The 24,263-nt window shown below is 41.5% G+C and overlaps 1 protein-coding gene across 1 annotated transcript in view; it reads left to right on the forward strand.

Annotated features, from left to right (window-relative positions):
- The window catches only part of SLC22A16 (solute carrier family 22 member 16), a 99,786-nt gene that overhangs the window by 43,939 nt on the left and 31,584 nt on the right, over positions 1-24,263 (forward strand). The window contains exon 4 of the mRNA XM_063443516.1: positions 8,574-9,114. Within this exon, the coding sequence (XP_063299586.1) occupies positions 8,574-9,114 (541 nt within the window). The remainder of the gene's footprint in view (positions 1-8,573; positions 9,115-24,263) is intronic.

A 24,263-nucleotide genomic window follows, 5' to 3' on the forward strand; every position in this document is an offset into this window, starting at 1 on the left:
AAATTCTATCACTCAATATTTCAGTCAAAGTATGCAATACATTGATTAACTTAGTGCACGTGTGGGAGTTCTGAGAATATGTGGGTTCCCCAATGTTGTCATAGGTCAAGAATCTCGGGGCCCTCCAATTTCTTCTGCCTCTACCTAGGTTGCTCGGGGGTTGTCCACTAATTTCTTCATTACAGGGTCTTTCGCCCACACCATTGGGAAGGGATCTAGTAGACAGAGGTCCAGATCCTCGTATGGAGTTAGAGTCCCTAACTGGTGAATGAGGGACAAAGCTGGGACTTTCAGGATTCAATCCAGATGAGAGGGAAGAAGGAGAAGGAGCAGAGGTAGAAGGGACCAACTGTGTTTCTGGCGCTGTCCGACAGTCTCTGTCAGGGCTGGAACCTATAGCTTCTTCTTTATCATTAGTTGGTGAAGTCCCGCTGGGACCTTCTCCAGGGTTGTCTTCTGATAGGGGACATAACAGGGATTAAACTGATAGGAATAGTACTACTTAACACACCTTATAATAACGCAGAGAGAGGCAACGCAAAGAGAGAAGAGTCTGAAGAAGAGGAGTCAGAGGAGGAAGGTGGCTTTGAGGAGGTGGAAGACCAAACACAGCAGGCGTCCCAGGGGGCTTGTTGTCACCTTTCGGGGACCCTTGGTGTTGTACGTGGCTGGGTGGAGGAAGAGACCTTCAATGACATCAGTGAGGACAAGAAACTGGATATGGCTATCTTGGTATCCAACCTTGTGCAAATGGGGAGTTTGCGGTTGTGCAAATGGACTGTTTGCGGTTGTTTGCGGTGCGTTAAACGGGGAGTTTGGTCTGTCACTGTGAAGCGGGCGTAACCCTTACACTACCTGATCGATACAACATCATACCTGATGTTTTAAAGCAGGTTATTCCAAACAATTTAGGAATGTTTAAAACCAGACTCTGCATCAGCTATGTCATTTTCCATGGGAGTTTTGCCATGGATCCCCCTCCGGCATGCCACAGTCCAGGTGTTAGTCCCCTTGAAACAACTTTTCCATCACTATTGTGGCCAGAAAGAGTCCCTGTGGGTATTAAAATTTGCCTGTCCATTGAAGTCTATGGCGGTTCGCCTGGTTCGCCAGTTCGCGAACATTTGCGGAAGTTCGCGTTCGCCGTTCGCGAACCGAAAATGTTATGTTCGCAACATCACTATTCTGTAGAATATCTTAGATTGACGTATGGAAACTAACAGTGAATAACGGAAAACCTTCTATTAAAATAAGTGTGTACAGATAAAACAACCGTTTGTTGATGTGACAGGGATGGAGATTGAGTAGACACGGCTATTCTCAGTGAGTCTGTTACCTAGAAATACATGGTAATGACAATAAAATTATCAACTGCCTTGCACTACAGGAATATAAACCACTGGGCACACCAGAAGCCTTGGCGTTGATGAGATTAGGAGGCTGTGTAGGCTTAACTCAAACCTGCAAACGTTAGCTAGAAGTTAGGCAGAGTGAACATAGGTTACCCTTGAACCCTTGTGGGAACCCATACCAAACGTTCGCTGACCACTCTGCACTAGGTGTTAGGGTCATGGCCCTGCTAAAGTTACCCATGGTAGAGACCTTCCCCAGGTTGTGGAGGGAGGTCCGGAATTCCCTGGATTCCATTCCTAGAAGGAGAGCAAGAGGTCAAGACATCCCCTATGGCCGGCATATCTGCAGGATGGTTGTGATGGGATTTGAGGTCCGGTGCCAGCATTTTGCACAGATGGTCTTAAATTTCTCCAAGAGTGTTTCTTCCCACCTCTGCTCCATTTCTCAAGTAACAAGATGCTGTGAAATAGTTGAGTCGGCCATGGGACTTCCATGATGACCCAGAGGAAACAGGTGGATGGGGTAGTGAACCCACGGTAGGTGATGCTTCTGCAGTAGGGGGCGTCAATGTGGCTAAGAATGAACGCTGTGTTCAGCTTTCCACAAGCTGGGAGATCTCCTGTCTGCAGAGGTAGCCAGTGGTGCTAAGCCTCAATCACTCAGAGTGCCGTACTCTGCAGAGTTGTGCTATCCCGAGCACACCAGACAGTTCCCATCGGCATTAGACCGGCTCTGCTGTAGCCCGAAGGATGTAGTTGAGGTAAGTATTTTGCTTCAGAAAAGTACATCCAGCTATCTTGGCAGTCAGGCCCAGCCCCAATGAAGAATATTTTCACATATTTCATTTAACCATTATATCACAAACCTAAGTCTATCTTAGTAAAATTCACAGACTACATGTCTCACTACTATAAACACCCCATATTTGTATTCTGCTACTGTTCTGAAGAACAATGATACCCACATATTCTCCCTAATCCAACCCTAATCCAACTTCTGCTTCAAACGCTGCACATACAGTCAGCCCGCAACTATGAATGCTAATTCTATTCCAACTGTCCCGGAACTATGTATGCTAATTCTATGCTGACTGCCCCGGAACTATGTATGCTAATTCTATGCTGACTGACCCGGAACTATGTATGCTAATTCTATGCTGACTGCCAAGTGCAAAGGACAGAGTTTATAATAATGATTAACAGGGAGCTAAACTGGAGGCACCCATCTGCAGAATAAAAAACTGTTGATGTCTGTCTTAAATTTAACCCCACAAATAAATTCCACACACAGACTCTTTATATACTCAATATAAATTAAAATAAAAAACATAAAGGAAAGATTTAAAAGAAAAATACATCATGATCCTAATTAGCAAGCTAAAGTGGGCAGATTCATTTAACCTCTCTTAGTGAGATTGTTTTTTTCACTTATTATTTTTATCTATTTGGTGTTTTGGTGTTTAGAGATATGGTTGGTATACCTGAAGGACTGGTGTTGTAGATGTTGTGCTTTTGGGATGTTGGTCAGTTAGCATATATTCAGGCCAGTAGTATACAGTCTTATGAATTTTGGTATTCTTCATTATATAGAGCCTTCACAGTTAAGAAACATTTCATCAGGGCCAGCCGCACAGTATGCCATGGCAGCTAAGGTGCCAGGCAGCCAATATAGCTTGCAAAGGCCCCAAGTGACATGCGTGAAGAGGGTGGTAGGGGCCACATCGGCAGTTGGTGCGGAGCTAAATGTGACTTGAACCCGCTGTCTGGTAACTGCTGCACACTGAGGGGGAAGCAGGAAGGAGACCCTGCTTCCCCAACACCTAGACACCAGGGACTGCAGTGCCTCCACTACCTCCCCTTCAAAGTCCATTAAGGACTGTCTGTAATTGTGTATGTGACTGTCTGTAACTGTGTGTGACAGTAACTGTGTGTGTGTGAGAGACTGGCTGTAAGTGTGTGTGTGTGTGTGTGTGTGACAATGTCTGCCTGTGAGTGTCTACCTGCAACTGTGTGTGTGGGACTGCCTGTAATGGTGTTTGGGTGACTGTCTGTCTGTAACTGTGTGGGTGGCTGTCTGTAACTGTCTATGTGTGTGTGAGACTGTTTGTCTGTAACTGTGTTTTTCACTGTATGTGTGTGACTGTCTGTAAGTGTGTGTTGTGTGTGTGTGTGTGTGTGTGACTGTCTGCCTGTAACTCTGTGTGTGGGTGACTGTGTGCGTGTTACTGTTTGTAACTGTGTTTGGGTAGCTGTCTGTCTGTAACTATGTGGGTGGCTGTCTAAAACTGTGTGTTTGTGTGTGTGTGTGACTGTCTGTCTGTACCTGTGTGTGTTACTGCCTATATCTGTGTGTGTTTGTGATTGCCGGTATCTGTGGCTACCTGTGATTGCCTCTATATGTGGCTGTCTGTACCTTTGTGTGTATGTGACTGCCTGTAACTGTCTTTACCTGTGTTTGTACAGATTAAGGAACAGCGCTCACAAAAATACAGTTTTCAATTTTACAAGGCTACTTTAATTCTCAGCATGTTCTTCATATGCTCCCAATTTCATTTTATTACTATATACATCTGTGTCTGTGACTGCCTGCCTGTACCTGTGTTTATGACTGTATGCCTGCACCTGTGTGTGTAACTGCCTGTATCTTTGTATTTGACTGTATACCTGTAACTGTGTGTGGCTATGTGCCTGGGATTGTGTGTATGTGGCTGTATTTGACTGTGTATTTGTATAACTGTGTGCATCTTAATGTGGGTGTGTGTGCATGTGACTCTGCAAAAATATACACCTGCATTCACACATGAGCCTACATGCATATTTGTATTTTAATTAAATAACCATCACAGACAGCCAAAAAACCATCACAAATATCACACACCGTTAGTACACACATATATTACACACAGTCAATATACCCAACACAAATATCACACACAGCCAACACATAGTATACATTTCAGACACACGCCTATCTCACACAGACAAAAAACACATAAACACATTACATCATATTATTGCGAGTGGAATTCTGTCACACAAAATGCACATTACTCTGTGTTTTATAGTTGGGTAGTGATTCACATTAGTGTGAATTTTATTGTTATGGAGCTCTGTGACATTCTCATACACTGCACATTACTGGGAGTTTTAATGTTGTGAAGTTCTATGATAAACTGGTACATACCACAGTACTGTGATGGTGTTTTTGTTTTTCCTGTGGATTTCAGTGATAAATGGATCAACAACACATTACTGTGATCTTTTATTGCAAGGAGTTCAAGGTAAATAAGGAAAATCCACAGCTCCAAAGCAACACAACTCAAATGTGATGTGACAGCAGCAGGTAATAATACTTAGTCTGTCCATCTGTCTGCCGAGGAGGATATCTGGCCATTGTGACTGCACCTCTGTTGGCTGCAGACCATAAGTAGCTGTCTCCCATGTTTTGGACAATCAGAGCGTTGACACAGTTTACCATAGCTAAGCATTGATTGCTTGAGAGACAGTTACTTGTGGTCTGCACTTGGTTGAGGCACAGGCCAGATTCCCAATACTCTGAACCACCAGAGATCAGCATGTCCCTCTTTCCTGCAATGTTACAACAGAAAAGAGGGAATGATTATTTGTTGTTTTGTTTTAAAATAATTATTAATTTACTAAATCCCCTATAGCAGTGTTTCCCAATTGCTGTTCCGTGGAACCCTAGGGTTCCACGAGAACACAAATGGGGTTCCCCTAAAATTTCTAAAAACAAAATGGCTGCGGTCGACGAGGGAGCAGTGGGCAAATGACCTCGCGCACACAGCAGTGATGCCGGAGCCGGAATATGACGTCACTAAGAGGCACACAAGGGAGCTGAGCAGGGAGATAACTGCTCCCTCGTCGCCTGCATGCCAGCCGCTCAGCAGCCCCACTGGACCCCAGGGACCGCACGCCAGCCGCTCAGCAGCTCCACTGGACACCAAGGTCCGCACGCCAGCCTCTCAGCAGCCCTCTGGACCTCAGGGACCGCACTCTCAGCCCAGCAGCCCCACTGGACCACAGGGACATAGAGACTCCATGCCAGCACTCCCAAAGGTAGGGAGGCTGGGTGGAGTAAAATTCTAAAAAAAATATAAATTGTATGTGTGTCTACTAGGAAGTTTGTATGTGTTTGTGTGTCTGTCATAGAGTATATGTGTGTTTGTCAATGAGAGCATATGTGTGCTTGTCAGTGAGTGTGTGAGTGTTTTTGTGTTTGTCAGTAAGAATGTATGTGTGCTTGTCAGTGAGAGTGTATATGTGTTTGTATGTTTGTCTGTAAAAGAGTATGTGTGTTTGTCAGTGAGAGTGTATGTGTGTCTGTCAAAAAATATGTGTGTCTGAGTGTGTCAGTGTGTGTATCTGTGTGTCAAGGTTTATGTATGTCACTGTGTGTATCTGAGTGTGTGTGTGTGTGTATGTGCCAGTGTATATCAGTGTGCTTGTATGTGCCTACGTGTGTGTGTATCAGAGTGTGTCAGCATGTGTATATGACACTGTGTGTATGTGTCAATGTGTGTATCTGAGTGTATGTATGTGCCAGTTTGTGTATCTGTGGGTGCAAGTGTGTGTATATGTCACTGTGTGTATATGAGTGTGTGTATTTGTAAGTCAAGATGTGTGTGTCACTGTGTGCATCTGAGTGTGTGTATGTGTTTCTGAGTGTGTGTATCTGTGTGTCAGTGTGTATCTCTGTGCCACTATGTGCCAGTGTGTGTATCTGTGTGTCATATAAATACACACAGACATACACAGATACACACTGACACAGAGATACACACACACACAGATACACATTGAAACAGAGATACACACACTGGCACATACAAACACAGATACACACAACTTGACACTCAGATACATACATACACATACACACACAGATACACACTGTGTGTCAAGGTGTGTGTATCTATGTGTCGGTGTGTGTATCTTTGTGTATCTGTGTGCAACTGTGTGCCAGTGTGTGTGTGTGTATCTGTGTGTCAGGTACATACATACACACACACACACACAGATACACAATGACACACATATACACATACTGGCATATACACATCGACACATACAAAAAAATGAGGGTTTTTTTTCCGAGGGGAGAATGGGGGTTCCACGATGTTGATACACTATGTCAAAGGGTTCCACAGGAAAAATTAATTGGGAACCCCTGCCCTATAGAAACACTGCACCCCTGTACACACACACACACTATACATGGATGAGGGGGTCTGACCAGGAAGGGACCCTGTCTTGACATTTCAAACAATTCCATTGCAATTAACACATATCACAAGACAAAGTATCAACACAATAATCTTTGGCAAAATGTGGCAATTGGCAGAGTTTCCACCACTAGGTGTTGCCATTTTCAAATAGATGTCACATGAGACTAAATGTCAAATAGATGTTTCCTTCTGACAAAAGAAAGAAGGAAAAAAGAAAGAAAGAAAGAAAGAAAGAAAAAGAAAGAAAGTAAGACTTACCTGTGATCCTATGTCAAAGCCGAGTCCTATTGCAACCCAATCCTCCTCCAGCGACATCATTCCCCTCACTACCTTGGCTGAAGGGAGGACTATGGTGCATTATTGGGCTCGCTGCCATTGGTCTCCATTACAATGAAAATACATTTATGCATAGATTTAACATAAGCCACCCCATAATCAGAAAATGGCTGTGCTGGAGATAGAGTTGACAGTCCAGTTCTTTAACTCTGTTTATGAAACATTTCTCAAAACCATAGAATTTTAGGATAGGATTTTAAAAAATAATACTTAAAAAAGTGGTGCCCCTTCGATCTGCCATCCCAAATAAGTGCAAATTAAAAGTAAATATTTAATTCAAATCACCATTCCCTGCCCTTTTTAGTCTTCCTTCACCCATGTGCCAATCGTTTTATGATCTTTCCCCTTCTTCTTCCGATTCTGTATTCAGCTGCCTCTTAAACAATAGTAGATAACTAATGGTTCTCACACCTCAAAGTCCTGTTGTTATTCCAGATGAAACAGAAATGGGTAATCAATACACCCTGTACTGCTGATAACCCTTGATTAGTGGTTTGACTTGAGAAATGCTGAATGGGAGGCTTTTCTCCCTCATTAGTTTATGAGGATGTATAACATCACAGAGCTTTCTGTAAATTCTTAATAACATGAAAAACGTGTCCTGGAGTAACAGGCAGACCAAATTGCAAATATGTTTTCTTTAATTCAGATTAAGTGGAAAGGATAACACATAATCTATAGGAGGTGACATTGCTCCACTCCATACTTTGCTATAATACTCACATGCATGTGCACAGAGTATAAAAAAAAAACGTTGTTTAATCTTAGGTGGGAGGTAAAATACAGGTGATGAATGGAGCACTGTGTTAGGAGTCCGCAAATCCCAAACAAAAGATGCAAAGAGAAACCACAGGCGTCACAATGTAGTGCAAAAAAAGGAAAAGGTTTATTTAACCACGAGGACAAAGGACAAAGATACAAAGTTTTTGCCGTTTTGGCCGTATCATATACATGTTTTTCTTCGTCCTTATAGTTAAATAAACCTCTTATGTGGAATGTGTGAACCCAATTGATGTGTTTACATACATTTATAATTATAGTATATGCATCTAATAGAGAACTTTAAATCCGAGCTAACATTTAATTATTTTGCTTCCATTTCAGAGAGTCTGGAATAATCAGATTAGATGAACTCATACATTCTACAACAAAAAGTAACATTAAAGGAAATTTCATTATTATTATTATTACTATTATTATTGGGCTTTGAGGAGTGTTTTTTAACTGCCATTAATTAATCTTTTATAAGGGACACTCTGTTCTATCAGACCATTTAAAAGAAACACATGTTTTTATGGTGTCTGATTTCGTTCCAAGACTCCTAGTGTTAGCATAACAGAGTAAATCAAGACTTAACTACATCACAGAATAGTAACCACTGTGTATTATGGGAAGAATCCTGTTTTATGATTTCTCTGTAAGGAGATTGGCTTGCATATAATCCTTTGTTTTTCAAATGCGCAACATTTAAACGTTTTGTTAATTTTCTATGAAAAACAAAGATATAGTACAGGTATTAATCTGAAGGAGGTTGTACGTGATTGTGTCAAGTAATGATTTGGAATTTCAATGTGCTATGTTTAGCAATATTATTTAATTATTTTATTACACTACTTAACATCTCACCTTTAACTTCTAGGTGTCCAGTGGTTACTTAGTTGTGGTGTTTGTTTATGTGACTGAATATGTTGGAATTAAAGCTCGCACATGGGCATCCATGCACGTCCATGCAGCCTTTGCTGTAGGAGTTATGGTGGTGGCCCTAGTTGGATTTTTGGTGCGTACCTGGTGGATTTACCAGATAATTCTTTCCTTAACAACTCTGCCATTTATATTCTGCTGCTGGACTCTTCCTGAAACCCCATTCTGGCTCCATTCCCAAGGGAAGTACAAAGAGGTGGAAAAAATTATTACCAAAATGGAACGCTGGAATCAAGTCAAGAAGGCTCCCTGCAAGCTCTCTGACTTGTGTACAGTACTGAATGATACTAATGATGAAGGGAAGGAGGTTTCTTCTGTGAAAAAACACAATGTCTTTGACCTGTTTCATAACTGGAGCTTTGCAAGGAGGACTATTTCTGTGTGGCTGATATGGTTTACTGGGAGCTTTGGATACTATGTCTTCGCTTTAAATTCTGTCAACTTAGGAGGGAACGAATATTTAAACCTTTTTCTCTCAGGTAAATCCTATTCTTATTATAACACATGTTTAAAACGAATGTAAAATGAAAAATATGGATTTTTTTGCCGCAACTTCTTTCAGAGTAATATTGTCCTCCAAGACATTCTCCAGTAAACTGTTTATTTTATTTAATTCAGTTTACTACATTCCATTTTTTGAGAGGTTTTCCCAAAACAGCTGCACACCATACTGCATACGCCATTAAAAAGACACTCCAAGCATTATGAAAACTATGCTTTGTGCATAGTGAATTGTGTAAATATGTCTCTTGTATCTGTCTCCCTCTTAAATGCAATGATCCTCAAATTTAAAGGTACTTTTTTACTCTTAAATGCAGTGATCCTCAAATTACTGCAGCTATAGTTTTCCCCTGCCAGTGCATGACCTGCACCATATCAGTCCCAATTACTTCCGACAGTCTCCAGAAAACAAACATGTATTCCTGACCCTATAGTGTCAAAACCACCATCTAGTCTTCCTGACCCCCCCTTGCCTCCCTAAATATAGTAAAATCTTACTTGTATACAAGTCTGCTGCTGCTGCCTGTGCCCTTGATATGCCTGCTTGGCTGACATCATAAGTGATTCTCTGAGTCAATCACAATGCATTCTCATAGGATTGGCTGAGACTGTTAAGGAGGCAGCACAAGCCAAACACAGTCCTGGTCAATCAGCATATTCTCATAGAGATACATTGAATCAATGCATCTCTATGAGGATATTTTAGTGTCTGCATGCAGAGGGTGGAGACACTGAATGTCAGTCCTGCACACTGTGCAGCACTGCCCTAGGAAGCACCTCTAGCAGCCATCTGAGGAGTGGCCTGTGGAGGTATCCCTAGGCTGTAATATAAACACTGCATTTTCTCAGAAAAGACAGTGTTTACTGCAAAAAGCCTGAAGGGAATGATTCTACTCACCAGAACAAATACAATAAGTTGTTGTCCTGGTGACTATAGTGTCCCTTTAATAAAGGAACTTGTGTGGATGGCTACATTTTGCATGTATGGAGTAATTACACAGTTTAGCTTTTACAAATACAAAAAGATAAGTCCTGCGCTCACTCCCATCACCACTGGGCCAGCAGCAATGTGAGCGCGGGTCTTATCTTTTTGTATTTGTATTTACTTTGTATCACACAGCCTTGTTGCAGTGCTGCCGCCCATCCCATGTGTTCCCTATTGAGGGTTGGTAAGTATATGGGGGTGTATATAGAAAATGCCCCTCTCTGTCTTATTGGAGATATCTTTGCCGGAAGCTCAGGGAGGCAGGCTGAAGGGTCAGTCTAGGACCTACTTTAAGGGGGTCTGCCTTGACGTTGGCAGGCGGGCATTCCCTCCAATGGCCATTGGAGCAACTGAATGACCTCCATTTGTCTAAATGTACGTAGGGATTGGGGAGAGAGCGCAGGTAACTTTCTTTTCTTTGGTTTACACTTTAGCTTTTATTTGCATTTTGTATGAATTAAACTGCTGATAAGTTCATATCCTACATATGCCATAAACCTTTGCTGGGCAAGTATATATGGCATATGCTCATTGCTTCCTTTGAAAATGAAGAGAGGTTTCATACACACCCTGATACCTGACTATCTCACTGATTCCACACATGTGGCATATACCAGTTGGAGGATTTTCTTTTTTTTAGTCTATTTACATAGTTGAGCATAATTGTTATGCATTAGCTATATAATGTATTAAAACTCCAGCCTAAAATTAAAGCAAAACTCTGCCAACAATGACTTGCATCAACGTAACATCTTCAGTATTTGGGGAGTGAAAACCACTTTGTGAGTTGCTTCGTTAATACTGGAGTTAAAATGTTATAGGTGCATACAAATATATTAAAAATGCAATAGTAGGTATTAAGGTATTATATAGATTTTTGTTTTACTCATTAAAGTTGTGTGTGGGTCATTTTACTTTACACTGGTAATGTAATACAAGTCTCAATGACAGCGGGACAACTCAGCAAGCTCTTATCTCATTTTAACGTCCCTTCTCTAAATATAGTTGTTGCAGACATATAAGAACCACTTGTCTCATCTAGGTAACCAATCTGTTTTACTTAAAGAGAGAATCATTTTCTTCTTCTTGAATGAATGGCTCTGCTATTCAATGTTTACTACGCCTTTCTGAAGGTTTCTGTGTTGTACATGCAAGAGCATATGATTTAGAAAATTGTATTTTTGTCCCTGGTAGAAAATGCACAAGATTGCTGTCAGCCTCAATTAGGCATCAGGTGCTTATTGGTTTTTAGTCAGTAAGACAGGGGCAGAAAAGGTCTCCAGCAAAATCTCCAGTCACCAGGCTTTCCAAGTTTGGCATGTCTGAAATGGGGAGTGAGAGGGATGGGTAAGTGCAGGGACTGGCAGTTGGCTATATTGTGACACAATTTACACCACATATAATGTGTCATCTCAATGTCTGTCAGGTGAGCTGAAAGGGTTAATGCTGTAATGGACTCAACTCCCCTCGGTTCTCGATCCCTCGGTCACCATAATCAACGTTGATGGAGAATCATTGTCAGCATTAAAGACACGGACAACAGGATGCTTTGACAAGATTTCTCGAATGAGTATATTGCAGAGCTGACTTTTATAACGGTTTCTTATATAAACAATAAGATTTATCGTTTCCTTGTAGCTAATAGTACATACTAGTCTGACAATAGAAAGATAAGCATTTGAATAAAGTCTGGGCAAGAACAACACTGAAAGAACATAATTGTATCTCTATCTCTAAATTGAACTTTAATCACATACAGGAGGCTCTTGCAGGGTCTAGCAAGCTATTAACATAGCAGGGGATAAGAAAATCTTAATTAAACAGAACTTGCAATAAAGAAAGCCTAAATAGGGCTCTCTTTACAGTAAGTGTTTATGGAAGGCTGTGCAAGTCACATGCAGGGAGGTGTGACTAGGGTTCATAAACAAAGGGATTTAACTCCTAAATGGCAGAGGATTGAGCAGTGAGGCTGCAGGGGCATGTTCTATACACCAAAACTGCTTCATTAAGCTAAAGTTGTTCAGGTGACTATAGTGTCCCTTTAAGCATTCCTCTAATCTTCTCTAGTTTAGGAATCATTAGTGTGTTTTCTAATACCAATCTTTGTTATTGCATCCATAAATATCTGATGGCACAAGGACTCCAGTTACTTATACCTGTAGTGAATTTTACAGTTGCAACAGTTAAATTACCTAAACAGTTATACATAGATTTATCTAAATCCAATCCTGTAACCTGTGATTTAACAACAGTTGGAGCCCAGTTTGCAGTAGCATGGAAACCAGTCCCTAAATGCATGCTGGCCGTGTTTAACTTATTCTTGAGGGTCTCCATATCTATACTATTTAGTATACCCATAGTGGTTCCAGCACCTCCTAACAGTGTGTCATACCATTCCCATTTCTGCCTTTGTTTGTTGTGTTACATAATGTTACAACAGGAGTAGTGATTTTTAATGACACATGTACAGCTTGTAAGAAGGCAGTAGTATTAACACATGTGGACGGAATAGGTGTGTGTGTGTGTGTCGTTGTTGACTTTTGGTTCTATGGTAGAGGATAAAGGACAATAAGGTGTAAAAATATAAGGTAGTGTATAGTTCTCAATTGCAGTGTCGTTCATAATGACTAACATTTGTTCCTTTCTCCAATTAATGGTACCAGTTGTATAATCATTATTAAAAGTAATAAGGCCTGTCTGTTTACATTGATATGCATCCTTATTAATTTTCTTATAATATATATCCCAAACCTGTTTAGGTGTGTTTTTTCTTACCATCAGAACTTATATTAAATAATGTGACACAGATATTAGTGTAATTAGCAACCTTGAAATGTGAATATAGAAAGAATGTAGCGCTTGTTTAAACACAAATTGGTAACAAAATAAATCACCTGTTTGATTCTTAGTTGAACTTCTTTTTAGAATGAACAGAATTCATATGGGTATCTAAAAAGAATAATATTCGAACATAGTGTAAATCATACAAGGTACATTTAAAATTTCAGTGTAAATAAATGCACACTCACAAACGGAGAGCTGATAGCCCAGCTCTGGTTCGAATCGTGTATAGGTCTATTTAGGCGACCTATAAAAGGGCATTAAAGGATTTACAAACGGATAAAAATTTGATTATTAAGCCTGCTGATAAAGGGGGAGGAATAGTTCTCATGTCTAAACAGTTTTATAATTTAGAGGCAGAAAATATTTTAAAAGATCCAAACACATATCAGAAACTAAATAGAAATCCTAGTGAAGACATCTGTAAAACATTTGTAGAATTTTTTTGAAAACGGTTTTAGAGAGAATATTTTAAATGCGAAAGAATATCAGTTTTGAAATATGAATTTTCCCAAAACCCCGGTATTTTATTTTTTACCCAAAGTCCATAAGAATGCTAAAAATCTACCTGGGAGACCCATTATAGCTGGGATAGATTCTATTTCAAGCAGACTATCACAGTACATAGACATCCAACTCCAACCATTGGTGTTAAAGACTAAATCATATATCAGAGACACCATTACAGTTTTAAATCATTTGGAAGCCAAAGTTTGGGACAATGACTGCTTTTTAGTTACATGTGATGTGGCGGCCCTATACAGCAACATCCCTCATAGTTATGGATGCAAAGCGGTAGAATATTTTTTAAAAGATTCTAATAATTTTTTACCTGAACAAATCACCTTCATTATAGAGGGTATAGAGCTCATCTTAAAAATAATTACTTCTGGTATGATGATGCCTTCTTTTTACAGATGAATGGAACAGCCATGGGGACCAAGTTTGCCCCCAGCTATGCCAACCTGTTCATGTCATTCTGGGAAGAATCCTTCATATATAGAGGGCATGGCTGGGGAAGCAGCTTGGTCTACTATGGCCGATATATTGATGATATTCTATTTATATGGAAGGGAGAAGAAATCCATCTAATAGAATTTTTAGAATTTCTAAATAAGAATGATTGGGGTATTAAACTAAGCAGTGTATGGAGCAAGGCACATGTCACTTTCTTAGACTTGTATATCTACATAGAAGCAGGAAAAATCAAGACAAAAAATAATTTTAAAGGGGGGCGGGGCCGGACCGCCAAGCCGAGCGGTCGCAGGGAAGAGCAGCTCCTGCATAACATGGCCTTTCCACGTTATAAATCGTGACTTTCACGGACCCAGGCGGCCAGCAATCGTGACCGGCAACACAGGCGGGCTACCGGAGCCGGGGTGAGGCTTGCTCCCCGAGTTCTAGTCCCCCGGGGGAGGTTTCCCTGCAACGTCCAACGGGATCCAGCCTGGCGGTGAGTGGAGTGGACGGCCGCCGCTCCACTATCCTGCCCAACGGAGCCCATCAAGCACGCGACATAACGGCGGGTCCGGTCCTGAACCCCCCCTGGACCGGGGGGGTGATCCCGGTCCATGCCCCAAAACTACATTCGGAGGCATTACCAGACCACCATGCAGGCCCAGGGCCAAGATGGCGGGGGCCACGTGTGCGATGGCCGACCAGCAGAACCCGAGCCGGAGAGCAGATACAACCTGGCATGGCACACAAGGCTGCAACTCACACCATAAAGCGGTGTCCAAGCCCAGAGACTCACCGGGCGCAAAGCCCTGAAGACACTGCTCGATATACTGCTCACGTGGATGGGGCTGCCCATGAGACCGCTTGCCCTTCTTCTGGGCTGAGCGCTCACCAAGAGGAATCCCTCTACAGCCTGCCATACACCCTGGGGGAAGAGTGGGAGCGGAACCCAGGGCCCACGATCCTGCTGAAGGGATCAATGGCATAAGGGCGCGAGCGCCTACAAAGGCCTCAGGCCTAAGGATGGTGGCTTCCGGACGCAGTACCACCACAACACCGGAGACACTTGAGGACGAGCGACATCCACCTCGAGATGCAACAACGTACCCGGTGGAGTATGAAGACGAGCAGGGGGAAACTACCACGTAACCTGGACTTGGGCCAAAAACCTTTGAAACAACCGGACGCAATATCTCTGTATACTGCCTTGATCTGACCGATAACCTAGCCACACACACCTTGGGGCGCAGCGGGCAGGAACGATGCTCATCGGGATATGGCGGACATGCAACACTGGGCAGCTGGCAGCACTAGGCGGGACATAAGTACTCAAAGCACTTACCGTGTATATTATCTGCATAAGCCTTCTGACTATGTTCAGCCATACATGTATATTCTTTTGCCCATACTAAACGGCGAAACTTTAATTTTTGGTTAAATTTGTCGGCCCCGTCATAACCTTTAGTGATGGGCGAGATCCAACAAAGTTTAGCCTGTACAATTCACAATGTGCCTGTATTAACGCTCCAGCCCTACCAATGTCACGTATGTGTAGCCATACAGGTCTAAGGGGCCATGCCATCTAGCCCACATATCTAGCTTACACCCAAGCATATATTCAGCTACTAGGACCAGCATATAATGCCTGCATGCTCTCCTTGTTGTGTTTCCCTTGCCTCCCGGCCAGCTAATCATTAGCCTTCGCATAGCATATTGTAAATTTGATATGTACTTAAGTGCAGACCTGACTCCTGGGGGCTAACACCATAAACTTGTGTACCTTCTATGTAATCGACTAACATTTCCAAGGGGCCTACTGTATGATACCTAGCATGTACCCAAACAGAATTGACACGAATAATCGCAGTTGAACCCTGTCCAGCATGTAACCTAATCTTAACAATAACCTAAGCAACCATACCGTTAGCAATGTTTAGCCTATTTTACATGACTCACATAACCGTTGTTTCCTTACCTTCAAAATGCAATATATCTTTTTCGATAATCGACATAACAAACAAAAAATGTGGCATTACTGAACAAGGAAGTGTATTTACCAGATGCAAATGTTGTATTAACCCCATTTTGTGAACAAACCGTACATTATCCTTTTCTCGTCTGTATCCCATCTCATATGCCGCAATAAAACAAAGATTGACAAAAAAAATAATTTTAAAGGTAGATTGTAATAGTTTTATTGAAACTATAAGCGGTCACCATTCCCCATGGCTCGAGAACGCCCCGAAAGGACAGTTCCTAAGAATCCGTAGAAATTTTAGTGATCTTACCAATTATGATGAACAATCCTTACGGATAAAAACAGATTTTATGGAAAAAGGCTACGATGTGGTTAAGTTAGAGAATTCAAGGAAAGAAATAAGAAGTCAGGAAAGAAAAGATCAGTCACCAGATCAGATTATCAAAAAATACTGGCCTATCTTACTACAAGATTCAGCCCTTAGTAAGATCCTACCACCTCAACCTAGGATGATTTTTAGGGGCGCAAAAATGTTTAAGAATACCCTAGTACGAAGCTCTTTGAAAGAAAAGAACCATTTATCAACTATATTTAATAATGAAAAGGGCTTCTATGGCTGTGGCCAATGCACAGCCTGTAAGAAATCTGGATGCGGTCGGAGAGTTAATAAAGACATAATCCCTGAGGGAAATAATAAAATTAAACAATTTATAACTTGTTACACTAAAAATGTGGTCTATCTCTTAACCTGTCCATGTGGATTAAGATATGTGGGCAGAACAACTAGACCCCTACATGTTAGAATCAAAGAACATATTTACAAGATTAAAACTGGCTATGAACAACATAGTGTTTCTAGCCATTTCAAACTGTTTCATAATCAAAAACCAGAGGGTTTAGTATTTACAGGAATAAAGTTAACAAAAACTGGAGAGGAGGGGATTTTGTTAAAGAATTGGGAAGGAGTGAGATGGAGTGGATATTTAGACTTAATACCCTTATCCCAAATGGCCTTAATTCAGATTTCGAATTGTGCCATTTTTTACAATATATTTCTTAACTGGACTTATTACTAATTTAACTTTTTTGTATTTGAATTAGGTTTTTTGTATTAATTTTAAATACTAACCAATTTTAAATAAACTGCAGTATTTTTAATATGGTATTTGTTCCATTATATATATTTAATTTTAATGATTATTCTATTGGCTAAATTTTGTATTTATTTAATAGTTTATATTAACCTATATGTTTAGAGGAATTTATATAAAGGAGATTAAACTACCCCTTTGATTAGATTTGGATTATCCCACATCTATATACTAGATATATTCTTAATATTTAGTTTTAACATAAAACAAGATTAATTAAGCGGATAATCCCTTAGTGGAAATACGAATGATTTATTTCCTCATTTTAATATTGAATACTTTCAAAAACTACAAGTGTCCAATTCGGAGAAATAATAAGAATAATGTTGAAAATAGATTTTATTTTGTTTAAATATCAACAACACTAACGATATATAAAAGAATTAGTACAGACAATAACATGAATTGATACTTTTTATGTATCCGTGTGGTCCATTATGAACATTGACAAAAAGCAACTATTAAAAACATTGTTAATAAATGAAGTCTTAGTCTCTTTTTAAAAGATGGACGATGAACTTGTTTATTTGCACATAAGTTCCAAAGAGAAGAATGGAACGAAAAAAAAGAAAAAACGAAGAATCACCTTTCAGTTTTGGATATACGGCGGCATGAGAAAGAGGTATGAACCGCAAATGTAATACCTGTGGGTGGTACTAACGTAAGGTGGCAATCCCGGCTCTCTAACCGCCACTTTGAAGGTATTTAAACCGAAGAAGGGAACCAGGAGACAAACAGATTTTTTGCCCAGTTGATGAAGTCACGTTTACAGTGGCGAAACGCGTTCCGGATTTTGCACATTGTTGCTATTTTTATTTGTGTATTTTATGTGAATAAATAATTTCTTTTGGAAAAATCTACATTTTGCATCCTGAGTTCCAGTTACCTATTCTTCACAAGAAGGGAGTGCAGCCCTTAACCTGCACATCGCTCTGGAATTGAGTCATTACTTGATGACTCTAAAGTTTGTGAGTACCCATTTGGGATTACACTGTCTCTAATTTTCATCTTATACTGGCTATACTGCGCAATTGTATATATTTCTATTCCTCTATAGAGAACGAAAACTATATTACCGATAAGGGGTGGGTCGCCTAAACGGACCTATACACGATTCAAACCAGAGCTGGGCTATCAGCTCTCCGTTTGTGAGTGTGCATTTATTTACACTGAAATTTTAAATGTACCTTGTATGATTTACACTGTTTGAATATTATTCTTTTTAGATACCTATATGAATTCTGTTCATTCTAAAAAGAAGTTCAACTAAGAATCAAACAGGTGATTTATTTTGTTACCAATTTGTGTTTAAACAAGCGCTACATTCTTTCTATTTTCACATTTCTTGTTATAGTGTCATTGTAAGGAACACTTGAATGTATAGCAGCTTAATTAAATATATACGTTATATTTATCTATTGAATTGATAGTTATACTGAATAAGCGCTGGTTCCCAATCAAATTTTAATTAGCAACCTTAACTGTGCACATTTCTGCGTTATCTAACAATTTTCCGTGAACCTTTAAACAAACATAATGCATCGGTTTCATTAGCTGTGGACACATTCCACATGGGTAACTGGTACTTAAGGGTTATTATTTGTCCAATTCATCCAAATGCATTACATGCTGATAGAAAGGTGGTGGAGAAAGGTTCTTGAGGGAGCGTGTGTGACGAATGCTAGATAAGGGTCTAAGGCCTAATTGGGCTGGGGGTATTGAAGAATTGTTCATCATGTCAGAGTCTTTTCTCCAGAAACAAACAGGTTTCAAACTCCCCATTGACTTGTACTCATAATGGCATTCAAGGAACAATATCAGAGGGAGTATAACAACTCCAGAAAGCATAGCACAAAACATAATCTTGGTCTCAGGTACGTATGATCCTCTCAATCTACGATATGGTGTGAAAGCCATGATGCTTCGCTGAGGAGAAATTCTTCTGTTTCCGAGCGAGGAGTGGTGTTGTCTTCCTTGGCTCCCCTCTTTGGACACAGCTTCACTCGGGATGTGTGAATCCAGATGTCGTGGGAATCTGTGAGGAAAGCGGTTCTGGGTACAGCAATCACAGTAGCAGGTGGTCCAAAAGGGTATCCTCCTTTCTTGGTCCTGTTCAGCTGACGGATATACACCTTGTCACCGGGCTGGTATGGATGAGTAGGTTCCTGTGAAGGTAAGGGAAAACTGCGAAGAAACATTGTCATACATACCATTCAGTTTTATCAACAATTCTTGTACATATTGTTCTTGTATTAGCTGTAAATCCCCAGACATTATAACAAGCGGTTGCCTGGCCCAGGGTGTCGGAAAAGGTTGTCCCATCAAAATCTCAAATGGAGATAATTTAGTCACCTTGTGGGGATTCATTCTTATCTCAGCTAAAATAGCTGGTAGATATCTAGTCAAATTTACCCATGTTCCTGGGTAAATTCTGGGCTTTTCCTTAATAGTCCTATTCATCCTTTCAACTACCCCTGTACTCTGTGGATGATAAGGTATATGAAACTTCCAGGTAACTTGCAAGAATTTAGCAAGTTCCTGGGCAACCCCACTGGCAAAAGCTGGGCCATTATCAGAGCCAATCTGCAGAGGGCAGCCATACCTGGGAATAATTTCAGTAACAATAATCTTCACTACAGTCCTAGCATCTTCCCTAGATGTCACAAAGGCCTCATGCCATCTACTAAACTGATCAACTATGACCAGTAAGTATTGCTGTTTCTTACCAATTTTGGATACATGAATAAAATCAATCTGTAAGTGTGTAAAAAGAGCAGCTGGAGGGGGCAAATGTTCGTGCTGTGATTTGTGTGGAATATTAGGATGTGTTCTCATAAATGGTTCACACGATCTTACAAAAGACTGTACATGCTGCCTGAGATTCCTAATATAAAACGAATTCATGAGGAATTGGATGGTGCTTGCTATGTGCCGGACTGATGAAAATAAAGCAGCTGGCTTCAAGTATGCCTATTCTCCCCTCTTTAGAGAACAGATCATTCTGATCTTTCTCTAAACCTTGTTTAATCCAAAAGACAGATTCTGGGTATTAAGAAAAAGAATCTCATAACCACGTAAGCGCTGGGCTGTCATGTGTTGTGTGGTGAGATTTTTTTATCAGCTGAGTGACCTGGTGACTGGCATGAAGTATTGTAGGATGCCCTAGTGTGATAGTAGTAGCAGTTTCAACAGCCATTGCACATGCTGTCAATGCTCCGAGACACGCCGGCATACCCTGTACCGGAGCTGGAACTACTTTGGAAAAGAATGTTGTGTGACGCATACCGCCTCCGTGCTCTTGTGCACAGACCGCGCCCATGGTTTTACAATTGTCCCAAGCATACAAATGAAATGGTTTACAATACACAGGTAGTCCTAAAGCCGGGAAGGCACAATAACAACTTTAAGGGCAATATATGCAGCTAGCATGTCTGGTGACCAGCAGACATTTTCAGGACTGTCAGAACGTACAGCCTCCCTTAGGATTGAGTCATAATGGGAGCATTCAGGGATCCACTGGCGGCAGTAATTAATCATGCCTAGGAAGGTGAACAGCTCCTTCCGAGTAGTGAGTGTAGGAATCCTCTGAATGACCTGAATACGTTTTGGACTCAATTGTCTGGAGCCTGAAGCCAGAACAAAACCTAAGTAATCAACCTTTGATTTGCACAATTGCATTCTGTGTTTTACAACCTTGTGATCCACAGCTGCTAAGTGTTTGAGCAAACTAACAGTATCCACAGTGCTTGCCTCATAGCTGGGGCTACATAACAACAAATCATCAACATTTTGCAAAAGGACGGAACCATGACCGGGGGTCCATGTTTTTTAGAGTATGTTGGAATACCAGCGAATAAACAGCTGGGGAATCCACATAGCCTTGGGTAAGCGTGTCCTGGTAAACTGACAGCCTTCAAAAGTAAAAACCATAAGTAGCTGTGTCTCTTGATCAATAGGTATAGAAAAAAAATGCATTACTTAAATCAATGACAGTGAAGCAAGTGGCATCATGTGGAATGGCTGTAATGAGAGATGTCACATCAGGGACAATGGGTGCAATGGGCACAATTAAACTATTTAGGGCTCTAAAGTCCTGAACTAAGAGATATGCTGGCCAGTGGAGTTGGGAGTGGGCCTGGTGTTGTTCTTGTCTACCAGGCGTATTTTGAGAATTGTGGGGTTGCTGGGGTGTGGACACTCATTCCTCCAGTGGGCATGCTGGCCACAGTTGAAACAAGTGTTCCTGTCTATTCCTCCTTGGTTACCCCTGCCCCTATAACCCTGATTTCCCTGTCTCCATCCCCTTGCCCCTCTTTGACCACCCCTTCCACGGGCTCTATGTGCTCCATCCCATCCTCTCTCTCGGGTCTGTGTAGGTGGACAGTGTTGCAATCCCTGAGCATAATAAGCAACCTTACTTCCTAAATCTTTTCTTAAGTCAAAACAACCTGCGTTTTCCTTTTCTATAACCTTGGTAAGAAAATCCTAGCCACCCAAATTGGCCCAGTCTGAAATCAATTGTTTCACAAGCAAAGAATACTGTGGCAACATATTACCAAGGCATAACTGTATTTTAACCCCTTAAGGACCAAACCTCTGGAATAAAATGGAATCAGGACATGTCAGACATGTCATGTGTCCTTAAGGGGTTAAGGAGATTCATATCATCTCCAGACATCAAACCTGCCTCATCCTTCCAACACTTGTAAAATCTCTTTACAAAAATCATTTTACCAATCTCTTCCTTTGCACCTTGCTTACATGCCAAAGCAGTGGATATAGACTGCTTATTCTTCCATCATCCCAACATTTCAACTTCCACCTCATTCCACATTTTAGCACATCCTACTGAAGTACTAAGCTCATAAACAACAATTAATTTCAAACATATAACTCATACTCAGCATACAATGTCTCACAAAACAGTATCTTTGTAGAAACACATAATGGGTACCCAGCAGATATGCCAATACAGAAATCACATTTATGGGTACGCAACTACACACTGTCTTCCTCCTAGGAAACACGTATAGACACAATATAAAAGCAATCTTAAACTAACACCTCCAAATCTCCATTCCCATATAGCTATATCAGACCACAACACAGAGCCTCTCTTTGAGCTGATAGAACTACTCCAACTCCAACTACTCTTGGCCAAAACGCTAGTATTCAACAGCTAATAAAACAGTTATTTGCTATGTTATTTGGCTGACATTCTTATCAGTATCACTAGACTGTGACAAACTGATTCACATATAATTTAAAACAATACAGCAACACAGTGGCATACTAAGGGGGGGGCGGGGGGGGCGGTCCGCCCCGGGTGCCATCAGGCAGGGGGGTGCCACCAGGGCTGGCCAGGCTTGTAGTTCAGTGAGCTGTGTGGCTGCACCGGGTGCCGTAGCAGCAGGGCGCCGGGCAGCCGACACAGCTCACACGCAGGGGCTGGAAGCAGGAAACCTGCACGGAGATTTGGGGGCGGAGCTAAAACGGTCGTGGGGGCGGAGCCAAGCCGGATGCGGGGGCGGAGCTAAATGCAGCCTCATACTGCTGCACACAGAGAGAGGGGAAGCAGGAAGGAGTCCCTGCTTCCCCAACTACAGCACAGGAGGGACTGGATCCACTCCTCCTCCAGCCCAATCTTACTGTAAGTGAGAGAGAGAGAGAGTGTGTGCTGTGTGTAACTGTGATTGTGACTGTCTTTGACTGTGTGTGCTGTGTGTAACTGTGATTGTGACTGTCTTTGACTGTGTGTGCTGTGTGTAACTGTGATTGTGACTGTCTTTGACTGTGTGTGCGGTGTGTTACTGTGATTGTGACTGTCTTTGACTGTGTGTGCTGTGTGTAACTGTGATTGTGACTGTCTTTGACTGTGCGTGCTGTGTGTAACTGTGATTGTGACTGTCTTTGACTGTGTGTGCTGTGTGTAACTGTGATTGTGACTGTATTTGACTGTGTGTGCTGTGTGTAACTGTGATTGTGACTGTCTTTGACTGTGTGTGCTGTGTGTAACTGTGATTGTGACTGTCTTTGACTGTGTGTGCTGTGTGTAACTGTGATTGTGACTGTCTTTGACTGTGTGTGCTGTGTGTAACTGTGATTGTGACTGTGTGTGCTGTGTGTAACTGTGATTGTGACTGTCTTTGACTGTGTGTGAGTGTGTAATTGTGATTGTGACTGTCTTTGACTGTGTGTGAGTGTGTAACTGTGATAGTGTGACCGTCTTTGATTGTGTGTGTGTGACTGTCTGTGATTATGTTGTGTGTATGTGTGACTGTCTGCCTGTGTGATTGTCTGCCTCTGATTGTGTGTGTGACTGTCTGTGACTGTGTGTGTGTGTGCCACTGTGTGTGTGACTGTCTGACTGTGATTGTCTGTGTGACTGTGTGTGACTGTCTGCCTGTGATTGTGTGTGTGCGTGCGTGAGTGACTGTCTGTGACTGTGTGTGCGTGTGTGTGTGAGTGACTGTCTGTGACTGTGTGTGTGTGTGCGTGTGTGTGTGTGTGTGTGAGTGACTGCCTGTGACTGTGGGTGTGACTGTCTGTGAATCTGTGTGTGTATGTGTGACTGTCTGCCTGTGTGATTGCCTGCGTGTTTGACTGTCTGCCTGTAACTGTGTGTGAGTGACTGTGTCTGACGGTCTTCGCCCTGCAGTGAGCCGGCAGCCAGGATATGATGTCATCGCGGCCTCGGCATCATTACAGGGCGTGCGATGGAACTGTGCAGAAAGAGCACAGAGATCCCAGCAGCAACCACTGACTACCAGGGACTGAGGATCCACTCCAGCCCTTCTAGAGCTAGGTAGGGAGGCAGGGTGGACCTCTTAATGATTAAATGTGTGTATGTATGTAATATTTGTGTGTGTGTATGTGATTGTGGGTCAGTGATTGTGTTTGTGTAAATCTGTGATTATGTGTGATTGTGTGTATCTCTGTGTATGTGTTTAGTAGATAGCTCCCTTATTTCCTGTCCTTAAATATTGCAATCCCACATAAGGATAACAAATAAGGGATTTATCTGCTAAACAACTGAAAATAAGAAAAGGGCATTTTTTTTATCCTTTAGCTGTTTAGTAGATCATTCCCTGAATTAGTGCCCGTATGTGAGATTTCCATATTTAAAGATACTAAATGAGGGTGCTGTTTAGCAGATAGCACCTTATTTGGTGTCCTTAAATACGGCAATCCCACAAAGGATAGCAAATAGGAGTT

Source organism: Pelobates fuscus, chromosome 2 (assembly GCF_036172605.1).
Source record: "Pelobates fuscus isolate aPelFus1 chromosome 2, aPelFus1.pri, whole genome shotgun sequence".
Lineage (NCBI taxonomy): Eukaryota > Metazoa > Chordata > Amphibia > Anura > Pelobatidae > Pelobates > Pelobates fuscus.